The 17,288-nt window shown below is 37.1% G+C and overlaps 1 protein-coding gene across 1 annotated transcript; it reads right to left on the bottom strand.

Moving 5' to 3' along the window:
• Positions 1 to 594: 594 nt before the first annotated feature.
• Positions 595 to 14,059, bottom strand: XKR9 (XK related 9). The gene is made up of 5 exons (XM_056111537.1): positions 13,977 to 14,059; positions 11,796 to 11,872; positions 9,219 to 9,763; positions 6,596 to 6,810; positions 595 to 1,272 (listed from the first exon to the last, which is right to left on the bottom strand). The coding sequence occupies exons 3-5, from the start codon at positions 9,488 to 9,490 to the stop codon at positions 644 to 646; spliced, it is 1,116 nt and encodes a 371-aa protein (XP_055967512.1). The 5' UTR covers positions 9,491 to 9,763; positions 11,796 to 11,872; positions 13,977 to 14,059; the 3' UTR covers positions 595 to 643.
• Between the last annotated feature and the right edge of the window lie 3,229 nt (positions 14,060 to 17,288).

Here is a 17,288-nt window from a genome sequence, read left to right on the forward strand (position 1 = left end):
GGATTCCACGGGATGTCAAAAGACCGCGTGGCCGCCCACCTACCAGATGGTCAGACTTCTTCGTCAAGATCATGAATGATCGGTTTGAGGCCCTTCATGTTCCCGGAGCGAACAGATGCCATTGGGCTACACTAGCACGCGACAGGGACAAATGGAGATGTTACTGGCGCCCACTCGAGCAAATCGACGACTAACGGGAAGTTAAGTGATTAAGTGATTATTCTATTGTCAATTCAATATATACACACACAAAAAATTTGATAAAAGATGAGTGCTCTGCTCTTCTCTTTTCTCTGCATTGCTCTATAGCAGGTACATTAGTTTCAATTTCAAAAAATGAGGCAAAATTTAGAAGCTATAAAATTAGTCTTTTAATTATGGAAAAATATTTCTAACAATTAAGAAGTATAGGGTTACTCTACCAGGCAATAATCTAATATATCTGAGTGTTCAACACCAACAGAATTAAATGTGAAATTATTTTTAATAATGAAATTATTAATCCCAAATTTATGATTAATGTACCAAAAATGATCTTAAATTAAGGAAGGCAAAAATAAGAAACAACACACACTTATATGTACATATTTTCTTTACTAACCAATAAACAAAAACAGCAAGAAAACATCTCATAATGAATAATTTATATCATTAAGCAAAATTCTACTCTACAGTTTCCTTGAACTGATTTTCCATCAACTTCATCAAACACTACTTCTTCTCTTCTCTTTGGATGAAAAGCCATATAATAAACAACTAGAAAAATAATCCCAAAGATATAAGCAAGAACTATAGTGATAGTAATAGGTACAAAGTACTCTGTATTAAAAATAGAAAGTGGGTAAAACCAGAACACAATTAATATCCCAAAAGTGACCAGTATCCTTACAATATAATAACAACACATTGAACATTTGGTATTCTCTCCCTTAATATTAAAATATGTAAAGATAAGAATAAACCCAACAACAGTCCTATATAAGTATTCCATAAGTGTGGAAGAACAAAACTGAGTTTTCATTTTAAATGCCCACAATATTCCTAAAAACCAAAGAATTGACAACAACACTAAAGCGATCTTAACATCTAAGAATAAAAGTAGTACAATACTCAGCATCCAAGACGATAATGTAAACAACTTGTAAAAGAGATATATAACTCTGGAACTCCATCCACTAAGAAGATTTTTATGAGGTAAGGAATTTCTTAAAGCTATTTGATAGTCAACAGTTGACAAGGAAATGGCAAAGCAAGAGACTATGATGGCTGCACCTACAAAACAAACAAAAGCATACTGTTAAAATAATGACATTAAACTACCAAATGTCTTACATATGTGTATACACACACACACACACACACAAAACTTCATCTAATCCCTTGATAGATTGCTATTTTATATAAGAGAAAACTTATGCTTACATAATATATATTATTTTACATGTCACACAGCTAGTAAATTGTGAAGGTGAGATTTGAACTAATTTTTGTATTCTAAAATTAATGTACATTTAAACCCACATTAGAATCCCTAGTAAGATTCTGAATAATTCACTGAATAAATTTTATAGAAAAACTATAAAATTTTCTCTATAGTGGAAACTGCATGGTCAAAGAGAATACAGTTAAGTTCTAGTTTTTCTACTCTTTTAAATTTGATCTTTGACATATATCTAACAGTCTAGAGAAAGAGAAATAAATGAAAGAAGAGAGGGAACAAAGATAAAACAAAATTTAACATAACACAAAGAATTTATAACTTTAATTTCCATATCTTTAGATGGTCAAATGAACAAAGATGCTCTAAAATAATCAATTTCTATGCACCTGAAATCTTTTTAAAATTAATCTCTATACAGTTTTTCAAATGCCATTTTATAAAAGAACTCTCTTTTCTATACTGCATGGTCTTAAACCCTTTACCATAAACACTGATAAATGTGATGGTTTAAGGGTTTTTTTATTCTTTTATTTGTTCATGTGTCTGTTTTGATTCTTATACCATGCAGTTTGAAATAAATGCATTATAGCACTGCAGGTAAGGCATTTGCCTTGCATGTGGCCGACATGGCCGAACCCAGTTCGATTCCTCCACCCCTCTCAGAGAGCCCAGCAAGCTACCAAGAGTATATCGCCGGCACGGCAAAGCCTGGCAAGGTCCCCGTGACGTATTCAATATGCGAAAAACAGTAACAAGTCTCACAATTTGTTGTGAGATGTTACTGATGCCCGCTCAAGCAAAATCGATGAACAAGAAGAGGACAGTGACAGTGACAGTGTATAAAGTCATAACATAATGCTTCCAGTTTTCTTTTTCTTCCTCAAGGTGACTATTGTATTCAGGTCTATTTTAATTCTGTCTATCCATTTACATGGAATGTCATTCTATCTCTTTCATCTTCCTTACACATTTCATTTTTGCATAAGTACTAAGTACTTTTAAGTTTAATTGTTTTTGTCAAGATGAGGGGCTTTTTTTTGTTTGTTTGTTTTTGTTTTGGTTTTTTTTTGTTTTTGTTTTTGTCAAGATGAGGGGCTACTCTTGGTTAACATGAGGCCCAGTGGTATGGCCCTAATGGTTCAGCACTCCACTCCTGTGCTACAGGCAATCAGGGCTAAACTAGAAGTGCTCAATCAGCCAGGCGCTGTTAGGGACTGAACCTGGGGTTCCCACTAGCAAATCATACACTCCACCCCTTTGACTTATTTCCTAGAATAGTTGCACTTTTTAGAAGTTTTGTTTCAGGGGTTTTGCTTTGGGTTTTTTGTCTGTTGTTTTGGTGAGCCCAGCAAGCTACCGAGAGTATTTCGCCCCCACGGCAAAGCCTGGCAAGCTACCCGTGACGTATTTGATATGCCAAACACAGTTACAACCAAGTCTCACAATCGAGACGTTACTGGGCCCGCTCAAGCAAATCGATGAACAATGGAAGGACAGTGACAGTGACAGTTGTTTTGGTTTGTTTGACTAACCAAAGATGTGAATTTTCGTTATAAATTACATTTTATATCTTTCTCAGAGACTCACCAAAAAGGTTATATTCCTTTTGGTCAATTAGAAATGGAAAGTGCTGTTGATGAGCTCACTTTTACTGCTTTTCTCTTTTTTAAGGTGAGTTTAGGAAAGCATGAAGGTAGAAAGGAACCAGAGCAGTAGGACAAAGTGCTGAAGTGTATGCCATGCACTTGCATGAACCTGAATTCAATCGCTAAAATCACCAGTCCTTCTTCCTCCACTAACACAACAGGCATAACTATCAAGCACCATGGCTGGCAAGTACTCTGACGCAGGACCTCAGCACCATTGGGCCTGAATGCTTAAATGTAGAGCCTACACCACAGAGCTGAATATAGCCAGGAGTGACCCCTGAGTCTCGAACCCAGCTGAGGAGTCCCCGATAAAAAGCAGTATCATTCTGAATTATTCTGGCCATCAAAGCGATAATGATTACTATAAAAATTTAGAAATTTTATAAAAGCAAAAAGATGAAATCAAATCACATATAATCCCACTAGCCAGAAACATCCAGATATTTTAATTACAGATGTTTCCATATACAATGATTTGTTTGTATCCTTAAAAGTGTGCTGACAGAAAAGTTTACAAAGTGCTAGTTCCCTGTTTTACTTTTCAAATTTGTGTCAATGAAGTTGTAAACACCGTATCTAGATGCTACATAATTTTATACTGTCTAAAATAACACTGATCATTTTTTCTACTTTTAATTCATAATTATTTCTTTGTTTTTGTTGACGGGGGTCGAGGAGGGGTATGGAGAGGGAGCAACACCTAAAAGTACTCAGAAATTAGTCCTGGCTCTATGCCCAGAGGCCATGCCTGATGGTAGTGAACCATGAGGTGTGAGAGATTCAACTAGAGTTAACCATAGTTGGCCCTTTTGGTATTATTTAACCAACACTTCAAGTTTTTAGCATGTGTGTAGTTAGTGATAGGATAAAAGACCTCATGCATGCAAGGAATATATTCCACTACTGAGTCATATTCACAGCCCAACAACCCAACTTCCTTACTTCAGGAAGAAATTAAAGGAGGAGGCTAGAATGATGCAGCACTGTCGCACTATCCTCCCATTGTTCATCGATTTGCTCGAGCTGGCACCAGTAACGTCTCCATTGTGAGACTTGTTGTTACTGTTTTTGGCATATCAAATATGCCACTGGGATCTTGCCAGGCTCTGCCGTGCAGGTGGAATACTCTCAGTAGCTTGCCGGGCTCTCTGAAAGAGACAGAGGAATCGAACCCAGGTCGGCTGCGTACAAGGCAAACACCCTACCTGCTGTGCTATCTGGATCCCATTGCTAGTCAAATGTTACATACTACTTTGAATCATCAGCAATTCTACCATAATATAAGCTCTAAATTCAAATTTCAAAACTTCTAGATTCAGGAACTTTGTGATATAAATCTTTTTATTTTATTATTATTTTTTATGAATGTATTGTGGTTTACAAAGTTGTTTACAATACAGTTTCAGGCCTATAATGTTCCAACACAAATCCTATCACCAGTGTCAACTTCCCTACACCAAAGTACCCAGGTTCTCTCCCAACCTGCCTCCTTAACAAGCACATTTTTAAGTTTGGTCATTGTAGTTTGTATGGGGCTGGAGTGATAGCACAGCGGGTAAAGCGTTTGCTTTGCACAAGGCTGATCTGGGTTCGATTCCTCCGCCCCTCTCGGAGAGCCCAGCAAACTACCGAGAGTATCCCGCCTACACAGCAGAGCCTGGCAAGCTCCCCGTGGCGTATTTGATATGCCAAATACAGTAATAACAAGTCTCACAATGGAGACTGAACAACGGGAGGACAGTGCTACAGTGCTATTGTAGTTTGTATACAGGTGTATCATTTATAAACTTTTATGTCCAGCCCACAAATTCTTTACATCTTAAGAAATAGGTATCATATACAGCAGGCTCATTTCAGTGTTTTGGTAACAAAAGAATAGGGAAAATATTAAAAAGAGTTACAAGCTAGAGATTTATGGTTGTTGGGAACAGGAAAGCTTTGGGGAAATAAGTTTATCTCACAGATGATTCTATGATAGAGAGAATTCCAGGGAACATGACAATCTGTTCCTCTGAAATAAATATAATTCTTCATAGAAACATCAAAATTAATGAAAACTGGGAATATTACTCAGTTATTGTTTTCAACACTTCAAATTATACACTTACTAAAAGATTTTGTATGGAAATACTGACTTATCCTCTTAAAAACAAGGACTAATAATATGGAGATCTGCTATAAAACAAAAGCATATATTTCAACTTACAAAACTTCAATTGTATATTTGCTCTCTCACCCATAGACTCTAATTCTGGAAATTTACCTTACAGATATACTTCATACATAAAGATAATGGTTTTAAAGATTATTCATTAAGCATTTTTGTAATAGTGAACTATTAGATAGAAAGTAATATATATCATGAAAAGCAGTAATTTAAACTGTAATGCAAATACTAACAATAAATGGAGTTCTAAGATTCTCCTTGATAAACAAATCATAAATGTATTATATGTTACATACATATTTTTACTGAAGTAAAAATAAAATCAGGGCTTTATTTCTATATTAATAAATATAATGTTAATATATTAAAGTGTTACTGTGTTTACAGACACACATATATATTATATATATACATACATACATATATATATATATGTATGTATGTATAGTGCTGAGTGTGAAAATCAGGATCGTATTCCCAAGAAGCGCTTTATCACTGTTCTTTCCATACAAGTAAATCTCCAATATATAATGTTAAGAATAGGACCAGGGATATGATTCAGTGGTAGAATTCAGTGGTAGAGACCCTGGGTATAAAACCTGGACTGAAAAAAAAAAAACCAAGAATATGGGCTAAAGAAATAGTTCAAAGGGATGGAATTCAAGCCTTGTACACACAAGACCCTTAGTTCAATCCCCAGTGTGCATTATTCACAAGCACTACTACAGTGAGGCCCAAGTAGTACCAGTAGATCTGGGCAGAGCTCACAAGTAACCCTGGAGGGCCCATGGGAACTACTTGAGACAGCCCCATAACAAACACTCTTATAAGAGAAATAAAAATAAGATTACAACACAACACACACAGTCCTCCCATTGTTCTTGGATTTGCTCCAGCAGGCCCAGTAACGTCTCCATTTTGAGACTTGTTGTTACTGTGTTTGGCATATTGAATACATCACGGGTAACTTGCCAGGCTTTGCTGCGCGAGCAAGATACCCTCAGTAGCTTGCCGAGCTCTCCGAGAGGGGTGGAGGAACAGAACCTGATTCAGCTGGGCTGGGTGCACGCAAGGCAAACGCCCTACCCACTGTGCTATCGCTCCAGACAAATAAAAAAGATGCAAGCCTTCTAAAAAATTCTTTTTAAAACCTAACATAATAATGTTTTCTCTAGGCATCTGAAAGAAGGAAACAAGGAAAAATGGGAGAGGAGACAATACATATTTTTTTGCATTTGAACCAAAGAGTTAAAAATTCTAAAATCTGTCAAAGAGTTACATGGTTCACCTAAGATCTGAGTATTATCCTTCTAACATAGGATATTAAGAAAGACTTACCCTGAATCCATTTTGGACCATCGTTCAGAAAGATGTAGAGCTGAAGAACAAGTTGTGGACAACCTTCCATGTAGGTTTCAAATAACCTGAGCATGCTCAAATCAGTCACTCTGTTTATAACTTCTTTAAGAGGATCAATTTGCTCTCCAATAAATGTGTCAGTTTTGCGGCTACGTTTCACCACATGATAACCATTTTTCAATGCAAACCAATATCTGCAAATATAAACATGAATGTAATGATGTAATACATTCTTTTATAAATATATGTTAACATGCATCAGAGGTTCCCAAGTTTAAGTCTACCTTCTTGAAGTAAACAAACAGAAAGTGTCCCCCAACTGTACCAAGGCTAGTACAATCCACCCTATATCATTCCAGCACCCCTTCCCCTCGGTGGCATCAACCACTCTGGGAAACATTGATATAGACAATAATCTTAAGAAAAGCAGTATGTATTTAGGTGTATAATTTCCTGCTAGAAGCTTATTCTACCTCCCACAAAATTTCTCTCAACTCTGTGAACATCTCCTACTGGCTTTATTGAGATTCTAACTCCATAAAACTCTGTTGCATGCTTAATGTGAGACATGTATGCTTAAACTTTTAAACCACATAATCTCTTTTTATCATCACGATAGTAATATGAGATAAACAGGTACTATTTCCATTTCACAGACAGGAAAACTAAGGCTAAAAATAATGGCAATCTGCTGAAAGTACACACAGAAAAAGGGAGCACACTAGAAACTAAATCCAGACACTCTGATTCCTATTCTCAGCCACAACAACTATAATATCAACTAATCTATTCTGTAGGAAAATGCACCCATGATTCAAATATCAAATTTTTCTATAAAACAGCCTTAAAAATTTGCCCATTTAAATTAAATGTTTTTCCTTTTTCTAATAATTTTGGCACTGTGATTTACATGGTCCCCACTTTCAATGACCAGTCTACCTAAATTATTATACAGATTCAATATGATCCCATATCAAAGTGCTTACTGAGAAGTCAGCCCTGTGTTTACTATACTTGCTCCAATACCTCAAACGGCAGTTTTAAAAAGACAAATCACATGAAAATATTGTGAAAATCATAAATCCCACAAATTTATTGGCATTTGTTATTAAAATTATTTATCAATAAATAATGCCTGGGAACTTTTTAATACCTCAAGTAATTGCTCTGAACTTGATGCTTTTTAATAGGATAGAATCAGAAAGCTATTAAAATACTCAAGTTAAAAATAAAAAACCTAACCTTAAAAAATGGGGCAACAAAATGAACAGAAACTTCCTCAAAGAAGAGATTCGAATGGCTAAAAGGCACATGAGAAAAATGCTCTACATCATTAATGATCAGGGAGATGCAGATCAAAACAACAATGAGATATCTCATACCATAGAGACTGGCCCACATCCAAAAGAACAAAAGCAACCAGTGTTGGTGCGGATGTGGCGAGAAAGGGACCCTCCTTCATTGCTGGTGGGAATGCCAACTGGTTCAGCCCTTTTGGAAAACAGTATGGACAATTCTCAAAAAAATTAGAAATTGAGCTCCATTTCTAATTTGACCCAGCAATACCAATCCTGGTAATATATACCACAGAAGCAAAAAAGTATAGTCAAAGTGACATCTGCACTTGTTTGTTCATTGCAGCACTCTTTACAATAGCCAGAATCTGGAAAAAACCTGAGTGCCCAAGAGCAGATGATTGGTTAAAGAAACTTTGGTATATCTTCACAATGGAGTACTATGTAGCTGTTAGAAAAGATGAAGTCATGAAATTTACATACAAGTGGTACTACATGGAAAGTATCATGCTAAGCAAAATAAGTCAGAAAGAGAGGGACACACATAGAAAGACTGCGTTCATCTGGGGAACATAAAGTAACAAAATAAGAGACTAACACCCAAGAATAGCCGAGATAAGTACCGGGAGCTTTTCTCCATGGCTTGGAGGCCAGCTGCACATGCTAGGGGAAAAGGCAGCTCAGATAGAGAAGGGAGCACCAAATAAAGGGTGTTGGGAAGATCCTCCCAGGATGGGAGATGCACGCTGAAAGTAGACTATAGACCGTACATGATTGCCACTCAATGCTTCTTTTGCAGACCACAACACCCAAAAAGAGAGAGAGAACAAAAGGGCATGCCCTGCCACAGAGGAAGGGTAGGATGGCGGGATGGGGGGTGGGAGGAATACTGGGATCAGTGGTGGTGGAGAATGGGCACTGGTGGAGGAATGGGTACTTGATCACTGTATAACTGAAACCCAAGAACAAAATTTTCTAAGTCTACAACTGTACCTCATGGTGTTTCACTAATAAAAATTAAAAAGAAAATTAAAAAAAAACTTAATCACAGATAAAAAAAGGTATGTATATATGTATATATATAAAATAAAATTTAATTAGTTAGGTAAGTTAAAACACTCCATTAATGAAGTAGGAAAATTCTTTTATTAAAGCAATGACACATAAGTACTGAGCCTGTGGAACCAGTAACCTTTGTCCTATATGGAAATTGGTGACCTTTGTACATTTGACTACCCAGCCACATAAAGGAAGTATCTATTTATATAAAAGAAAAGGAGTATTAATAATAAAAAGTGTATGCTCACCTTACAAAAACTCCTCCTTGCAAGCAATGAAGTAGAAAAAAATAATGCTGATCTTCTTGGCCTGTTCTCTTTAAATCAGACTTAAACCAAGAATAACTAAAACACTGGACAACGAGTGCTCCAAAAAGCATAAAGCCTACCATTAAAATACCATAAACTAAGTCTCCTTCATAGAAAAACTTGACAGAAACATAGATATCTATGATTAAATCAAGTACATAGATTACGATGCCAGCAACAGATAGTGCATAATTCCTTTTGGTATACTTCATTCTGAATCACTTTAACTAGTAGTTTTTACTTTTTTTCTCAATCAAACAGAAAAGAAAAAAACAGAATAAATATTAGTATAACTTTAGTATAGCAACAAAATTTAATTTCTACTTCCTAAATCTATTTATAAAAAATTATAAGTTTTGTTAAACTAGAACACCAAAGCCATGTGATTAACTTTAATTATTTTCTAAGCCTCTAATCTAGGTCCAGTATTAGAAGGCTTTATTCAATCTTCTGTTTCACAATGATCTTCATTAATATGAAAAAACCTAAAATAAAACATATAAGAAAAGATTATAAAACCCTTGAATATACTATTAAATATCCTTAGACTTTCTCAAAGTTCTACATTTTTCTTTTTTTAAAAGTTCTACATTTTTTCACGGTCCTCCCGTTGTTCATCGATTTGCTCGAGCAGGCCCAGTAACGTCTCCATTGGAGACTTTGTTGTTACTGTGTTTGGCATATCGAATACGTCACGGGTAGCTTGCCAGGCTCTGCCGTGCAGGCGAGATACTCTCGGTAGCTTGCCGGGCTCTCCGAGAGGGGTGGAGGAATCGAACTCGGGTCGACCATGTTGGCTGCCTGTAAGGCAAATGCCCTACTGCTAAAAATATTTTCTTATATAATCTTTAGTTAACTAAAATCTTAGAAATATACTAGATAGTAATTTTTAATAAAAAGAATGTACTAACAGATATATTTTATCATAGGACCATTTAAAACTTAAGGCAAAAATGTAGAAACTGAATGTGGCAAGATAAGTACTAGTAAAGTATAGTTAGATCTACAAAACAATGCTGCATAGTTTATCAAAAAAAATTTTATAAAAAGCAAAAGCTATAAAAATTCTTAATTTACTTTGAACCAGCAATTCCATGTGGGAATCAAAACTTGGGAAATACAAGTGCACACAATGACATCTGCTCCTTCCTGAAACTTTATTAACAGCAAAATATTTAAATTAGACGACAATAAAAAGTCTAGTTCAATAAATTATGGTATATCCATTACAATGTATATTATAATATAGAACGTAATATCTATATTATACCATTCAATCTTTTTAAAGAACAAAGTACTTTTACATATGCTATTTTTAGAAAATAGCCAAGATATATAGTAAGCCAGGGAAAAATACCAAGTGTCAAAAGGTTAAAGACTAAATATAACACTTAATTTCTTAATTTTTGGGGGGGAGGGAAGGGAGATAGGAATAGGAAGCAAATGTAATGCCAATCCTTTAATTACCTGGACTTTTATATTGAGTTTTAACAATAGATGTACTCCTATATTACTTAATTTCTCAAATAAATTTTAAAAATTATATTTATAGAGCATTTCAATTATTGAATAAAATTGCTATGCTATACAAAATTTTTGATAGCTAAACTTTATTTAGCACTATATGCCAGGCACTGAACTGAATTTGTATATAGTGTCCCCATTTTATTTTTTTGGTTTTTGGGAAGACCATACCCAACTTTTCTCAGGGTTTAGTCCTGTCTCTATTCTCAGGGCTCACGCCTGTCAATGCTCAGGGGACCACCTAGGGTGCCAGGAATCAGAGCCCCATCAGCTGCATACAAGTTCAATGCCTTATCCACTGTATTATCTGTCCCTGCTTTTCCCATACTTATATATCAAACTTAAAAGATAAATAGTTTTATTGTGATCCCTATTTTATAAATGTGGAATGAAATCAAGTTACAAACAAAATTTTTCAACCTCAAGTGCGTTTCTTATTTTCCTATTTAATTTCAAAACTTCCATGCAAGAACTGAAATTTTTCACTAATATTTAAAAATACAACTTCTACAGTAGTCAGTCATGTCTTATAAGCAACCCCACCTAGATGGCACATGATTTCTCAAGTTCACTACAATTGCCAGCTGCCCTACTTCTGTAATTTCAACAGCTATGTCTCAATTCTAATACATCTATTTTTTCGCTGTGTGTCTTTAAACATGTTATTTGGGACTGGAGATACAGTACAGGGGTTAAGGGTAGACAACATGCTGTTCACCCCAATACTAATTAACAGCACTCATTTTCTTATAAGAAGAGAAATATCCTCAAAAGAGAGCTATAGCCCTCTTCCCATGTCCATGGGTGTGTGTGTGGGGGGGGGGGGGTAGCACCATTAAATCTGAGTTTTTCCAATCTAGCAGGCCATGAATTTTACCAAATATGTTTCACATTTAAAATTTAATAAGATGCCTAATACAAGCATATAATTTAGAAGGATAAGGTTTAATCAAGTAGGTTTTGTTCAACTGGTTCAAATATTTTTTAACTTACCATGTGCTATTTTGGCTCCTGGGAAATATAAAGTGACAAAATAAGACAAAAATCAAACACCCTTTGGAACCTAAAACCTGAGAGAGAAAAAGTCAGATAAGAATTAAAATAATAAATAAGTACATTAAATAGCATGTTATATTAGAAGGTGATAGTAATATAGGAAAAAATACAGCATTGCCTAGCATGATCCAAAAACAAACAAAAAAAGAGTTGTAGTAGAGGTGGGCATATTACAGACTTCAATTTTCATTATAATGGTTTAACAGGCTCACTGATGTGGTATTTGAGTGATTAAAAAAAAACCCATGTGACTGTTGCATGGAAAAGCTTTCCAGGTGGAAAGAACACATAGCTTAAAAATCTGATGCATAAGGGGCTAGAGAGAGAACAACAGGTGCTTGCCTTAACTTGGGTCAACCCAAGTTAAGTCTCCAGCATCCAATATGGTTCTCCAAGCCCTACCAGAAGTGATCCCTGAGTGCAGAGCCATGAGTAAGCCTTGAGGTAGCACTGCACTGTAGCACTGTCTTCCCGTTATTCATCGATTTGCTCGAGCTGGACCAGTAACATCTCCATTGGAGACTTTGTTGTTACTGTGTTTGGCATACCAAATACATCACGGGGAGCTTGCCAGGCTCTGCCGTGCGGGCGAGATACTCTCGGTAGCTTGCCGGGCTCTCCAAGAGGGGCGGAGGAATCGAACTCAGGTCGACCAAGTCGGCCGCGTGCAAGGCAAATGCCCTACCCACTGTTCTATCGCTCCAGCCCTGAGGTATGGCTCAAAAAACAAATCAAACTGAAAAAAAATGTAATGTACAAAACTTTATGCATGGTTTCCAGAAAAGAAAAAAAAAAGCTCCACAAAATAATGACAATGATTCCTTAACGTAGTGGTTTTGGATGTTTAATGTTTATCCAAGTTCTATTGTAATATCAGTCTTTTAAAAGGAATTTCTTAAGCCTTACTAGCTAGGAAAAACTCACTGCATATACAATTGAAAAACACCAAAGAAACTGTTATTAATGAATATAACATGTGAAAAAATTGCATATATTATTTAATTTAACCTATACAACTCCTTGTAAGGGTAACCCAAAGGAGTACCTTTTGGTTCCATTTTATAGATCATAAAATGGAGATTATAAAACAGAGGCTTACATCTGTTGGGTATTTCTCCCAAATGAGTGAAACCATTTTTAATATACAGTTTCTTTTTAAAAAAATAAAGTCTTATTGAAAAAAGAAAAAGAGAAGAGGAGGAGAGGGGAGGAATGGGAAGGTGAGGGAAGGAAGAAAGAAAGAGGAAAGGAAAGAAAACTAATGAAATGAAATGAAAATGTTTTCTTAAAATTATAACTATAAGGGGCTGGAGTGATAGCACAGCGGGTAGGGCATTTGCTTTGCACACGGCGAACCCGGGTTCAATTCTCAGCATCCCATATGGTCACCTGAGCACCGCCAAGAGTGATTCTTGAGTGCAGAGTCAGGAATAATCCCTGTGCATTGCCAGGTGTGACCCAAAAAGCAAAAAAAAAAAAATGTAAGCAGTCCATGTGTTTATCATTCTCCCTACAAAGAAAGATTCCTTTTTCTAGTTTAACAAAGAGAAACATTAGAAGCTTTGAGTCATTTTATAAATGTGAAAAATAATTTCTAAGAAAATCATAATTTTCATTATTGGCAGAACACCTGACTCAATAGACTAAATTTGATATGACAAACTTCTATATTCCTAATTTAGTCTGGTAGACTATAACGCCAATTGGGGGAAAAACCCTACATAACAAGGTAATAAATGCACCAGTGCCCGTAAAGACAGCCTGCAGTTCTTCCTCACAGCTTTATAATGTGTATGAAAGATGGCTGGTCTCTATCCCTACAATTGGTCACCGCCCCAAAACCCCTTTGGAAGAAATGTCACCTAGAAAATTTGACTTAAAAGGTTATTTGTGATACAAACTTAGACAGTTAAAAGGGGTTTTAAAGGTTCTTAAAAGGGTAGATTTAATCTAATTTTGGATATCAAGTAAGCTCTGTGGCTATCTGGCTGGCAGCCAAATATATAACCTTTGCCCACTGTGCTCGACCTCTTCACAATAAAGCAGGTATTTCAAGTCACAAAACCTAGCAAAATCTTCTTTGCCGAACCAAACTTAACACACAAAATAAAGACTTACTTGTCAAATAGAAAATGCCTTCTTAACTCAAAGTCCTTTCTGGAAAATCTTCATCCTGGTACTCTTACATTTTTCCGCCCCTGAAACAGTATAATTAAAGGGTGTGTAAACCTTAAAGATCAAATGCTGAAATGAAACTGAAATCACCTGTTAGTCATATGTGGGATCCTATTCTCTTGCGATAAGAATCTGCAGTGACTAAAGTACTCCTGGTATAATAAACTCACTGGAGAAGAAAATACCATGGCTTTTTAAATAAGATGTCTAGGGCAGTGTCTCTCAAAGGCAGGGACATAAGGCCCTTGGGGAGTCCCCAGAAATTCCAATGGGGTCACAGCTGGAAATTGTATAAACAGAAAGGAATCATGGCACAAGAACAGAGGATCAACAGCTAAGATGAGGCCACAGGAAAGAGCCAAAGGTGGGTACAGGGATCACGGCAAGAAAAAGAGCGGAGAAAGGCTGGTTTAAAGAATAAGCTTTTACATATTTATCAACTAAGTGTTATAAAAATTAAGTTTTCTTCTCAGCACATCCAGTGGACAATAGTCTATATTTGAAAGATAGACCGATTTTGAATTTGAAATACAGAATGTATAAAATATTATTTCATTGCAAATTGTATCTTCTCAAATCTTATGCCTCAAGAAAATAATTGTTGACATCTGTTCCCGAAATAATCACTTTCTTTTATTTCAAAGTATTTGTTCAGGGTTATTTACTTTACGGAAGACTCTTTTACCTCCATATACCCAAAAATTATTGATGGAACCTCATTCTTTAAGGATCAATGCTTAATTGATTTAAAAACTTATCATCCTTTAGTTTTTCAAGATCCTCTCAGATTCTCCTCATCCTCCTTGCATTACCATCACTTTAGCTATTTCGTCTTGAAAACTTCTACATAAATGCTTTGAAATGTGATCATATTTATCTCTTTTCTAATTATGAACCTCTAGAAAGGCATCATTATTATGCATTTTTAATATCCACCAATATCGTCTATAATCTGCAGTTTGTAAGCAGGTAAGTGCCTGTAATTAACAAAACGTAAAAATCTTCAGTCATATTTCTTGAAGAATATAAAATTCAAGTCACATTGCTATCTGAAAAGACTCAGTGTTTTCCCTAACCTTGATTTTTCATCTGAGCTCAACCTGTATGGTGAACGGCATATAGATTTCTTTGCTGAGAGATATGAAAATTATCTCAATTTCAACTTGTCTAAACCAATACACTCCCTAATCCTGCTTTTGTACTAGCATCTTCTTATATGAATCAACTCTTCTAAATCATTTGGCGGTCTAATTCTTGTCTAGTGAAAAGCCTGACAATGGATTCAGTGAAATCAAGATGAAAGGCTCAGAACTAATAGTTCTGACTGCTAAGATATGTGAGACTAGAGCTCCCCACCAGTCTCAATAAAGATCATTATGGTCCAGAAATAAACTGTTCCATCATCTTCTCAAAAGTTTGCTGAATTTTCAGCAGAGTTCTGACAAAGGGAACATTGAGGTACTTTCCTGTCTGAATCATCGTTCACTAATATCACAAATATCAGTAGTTGAAAATGCCTGATGAAGGTTATTTTTAAGGTTATTCCAGGCATTTTTTATTTATTTTGGGGTTTGGGACCACATTCAGAGATGTTCAGGGTTTTCTCCTGACTCTGTATTCAGGAATTATTCCTGATGGAGTTTGGGGCCCCACATGGGGTACTGGGTATCTAAACCAGGTAGACTTCATGAAAGCAAGCACCCCATACGCTGCACTACCTCTCCAGCCCCTCCAAGCACTTTTTAAAGGGCATATTGCTTGCCTCCCACAGCAAAGGGTGTATCATTTACAAGATTATTTCAGCAAAGGTGTTTGAAATACCTTTTAACTAAAATGTGCATCTCTGAAACACTAAGCAAAGAACTTCACACATACATCAGATGTCTTTCAGGAAATCTGGACATTCAAACTGCAGTAAACTATTTCTTTTACAAACAGCATACAATCTGTTCTGCAGAAATAGTTACAGAACTTTTAAATATTTGTATAGAGCTAGGGGCATAGCTTCCCGATAAACACATATGTCACATATGTGAGGCCCTAGGTTCAATGCTCCGTATTACAATAAGCCAAGAAATGAGTATCTGTCCTAAATTTTAGAGCTGCATCTAATGGGCCCATCTTCTTTGTTTCATAAAGAGCTGGGCTCAGATAATGCTGCATAGCTTCTGGGATTGTAGTTACACTTCCACTGTCCCAAGTGGATGAAAATGGCCATAGGGCCTTTTAGGTAACGTTACTCCAATTCTTTTTTCCCCATGGGAAATCAGAATACTCCTGAGAGTTAATGCTTAGCAAGTTAAAAATGGTTTGAGACGAGCCATGTTTTTTGTTATCCATTTTCTTGTTCATTTTTATGGGTAGTTTTGTGTCTTACATTATTAGACTTAAGCCATTAAAATTCAAACATAGTGAGGATGAAAAGAATACCGGGATGAAGAGCCCTCCCTGCCTTGCACCTCGGACTAGCAGCATTTGGTACCCCAGCAACGGCCAGGGGTCACTCCTGAGCCAGGAACAGCTGAGGATCACCCCGGGATATGGCTCAACAAGCCTTTTTAAAAACTTGCATTTAAACATATGAACAATTTAATAGGTTACTAACGTTTTTATATACATTCTTTCCAAGAGCAAAATAAGACGTTTCTAAGCCCTCCACGCCGACAGCCTGGGTCCCCGCGGCAGACCGGGAGCGAGGAGGTAGAATCAAGACCCTCACTCGCCACTGAGGCAAGTCTTGGTGCTCGGATCTACGAAAAACGGGCTTAAGAGGGGGTCAGGAAGAGTCACGAGGCGGAGCCCAGCAATAAGCAGCACGGAAACCTTGGTTACCACCACTGGCGACGGAGGAAAAAAAACCTAGTTCCGATCCTCCACACAGCCCCGCCACTGCCCTGAGCAACCGGCCAGCTCTGGGACTCGGTGACTGACCCCTGCCCCGCTGTCCCTCTGCTGCATCCCAGGGCTCCCCTGGCCAGAGAGTGTCTCTCCACGAGGATGAACTCGCCTGCCTGGGCAAAACCGTTCCAGTGGAAGCCACCGAATCGCTGTGACAGGGGACAGCGCCTCCCGGGCTCGAAGCCAGCCTCGCCTCCAGACTCCCAGCGCGGCCGCCCGCGAAGCCCGTGCGGCGTCACGTGAGCCCTCTGGGCCCTACCCCCCCCCCCCCGGCACGCCCCAAGCGGCCCCCGCTTCCGCTCGGCTGCTGAAGCCACGCCCCCTGACCCGTAGCCACGCCCCCTCGGGTTTCCTTGC

This window comes from Sorex fumeus, unplaced genomic scaffold (genome assembly GCF_029834395.1).
Source record: "Sorex fumeus unplaced genomic scaffold, SorFum_2.1 ptg000002l, whole genome shotgun sequence".
Classification (NCBI taxonomy): domain Eukaryota; kingdom Metazoa; phylum Chordata; class Mammalia; order Eulipotyphla; family Soricidae; genus Sorex; species Sorex fumeus.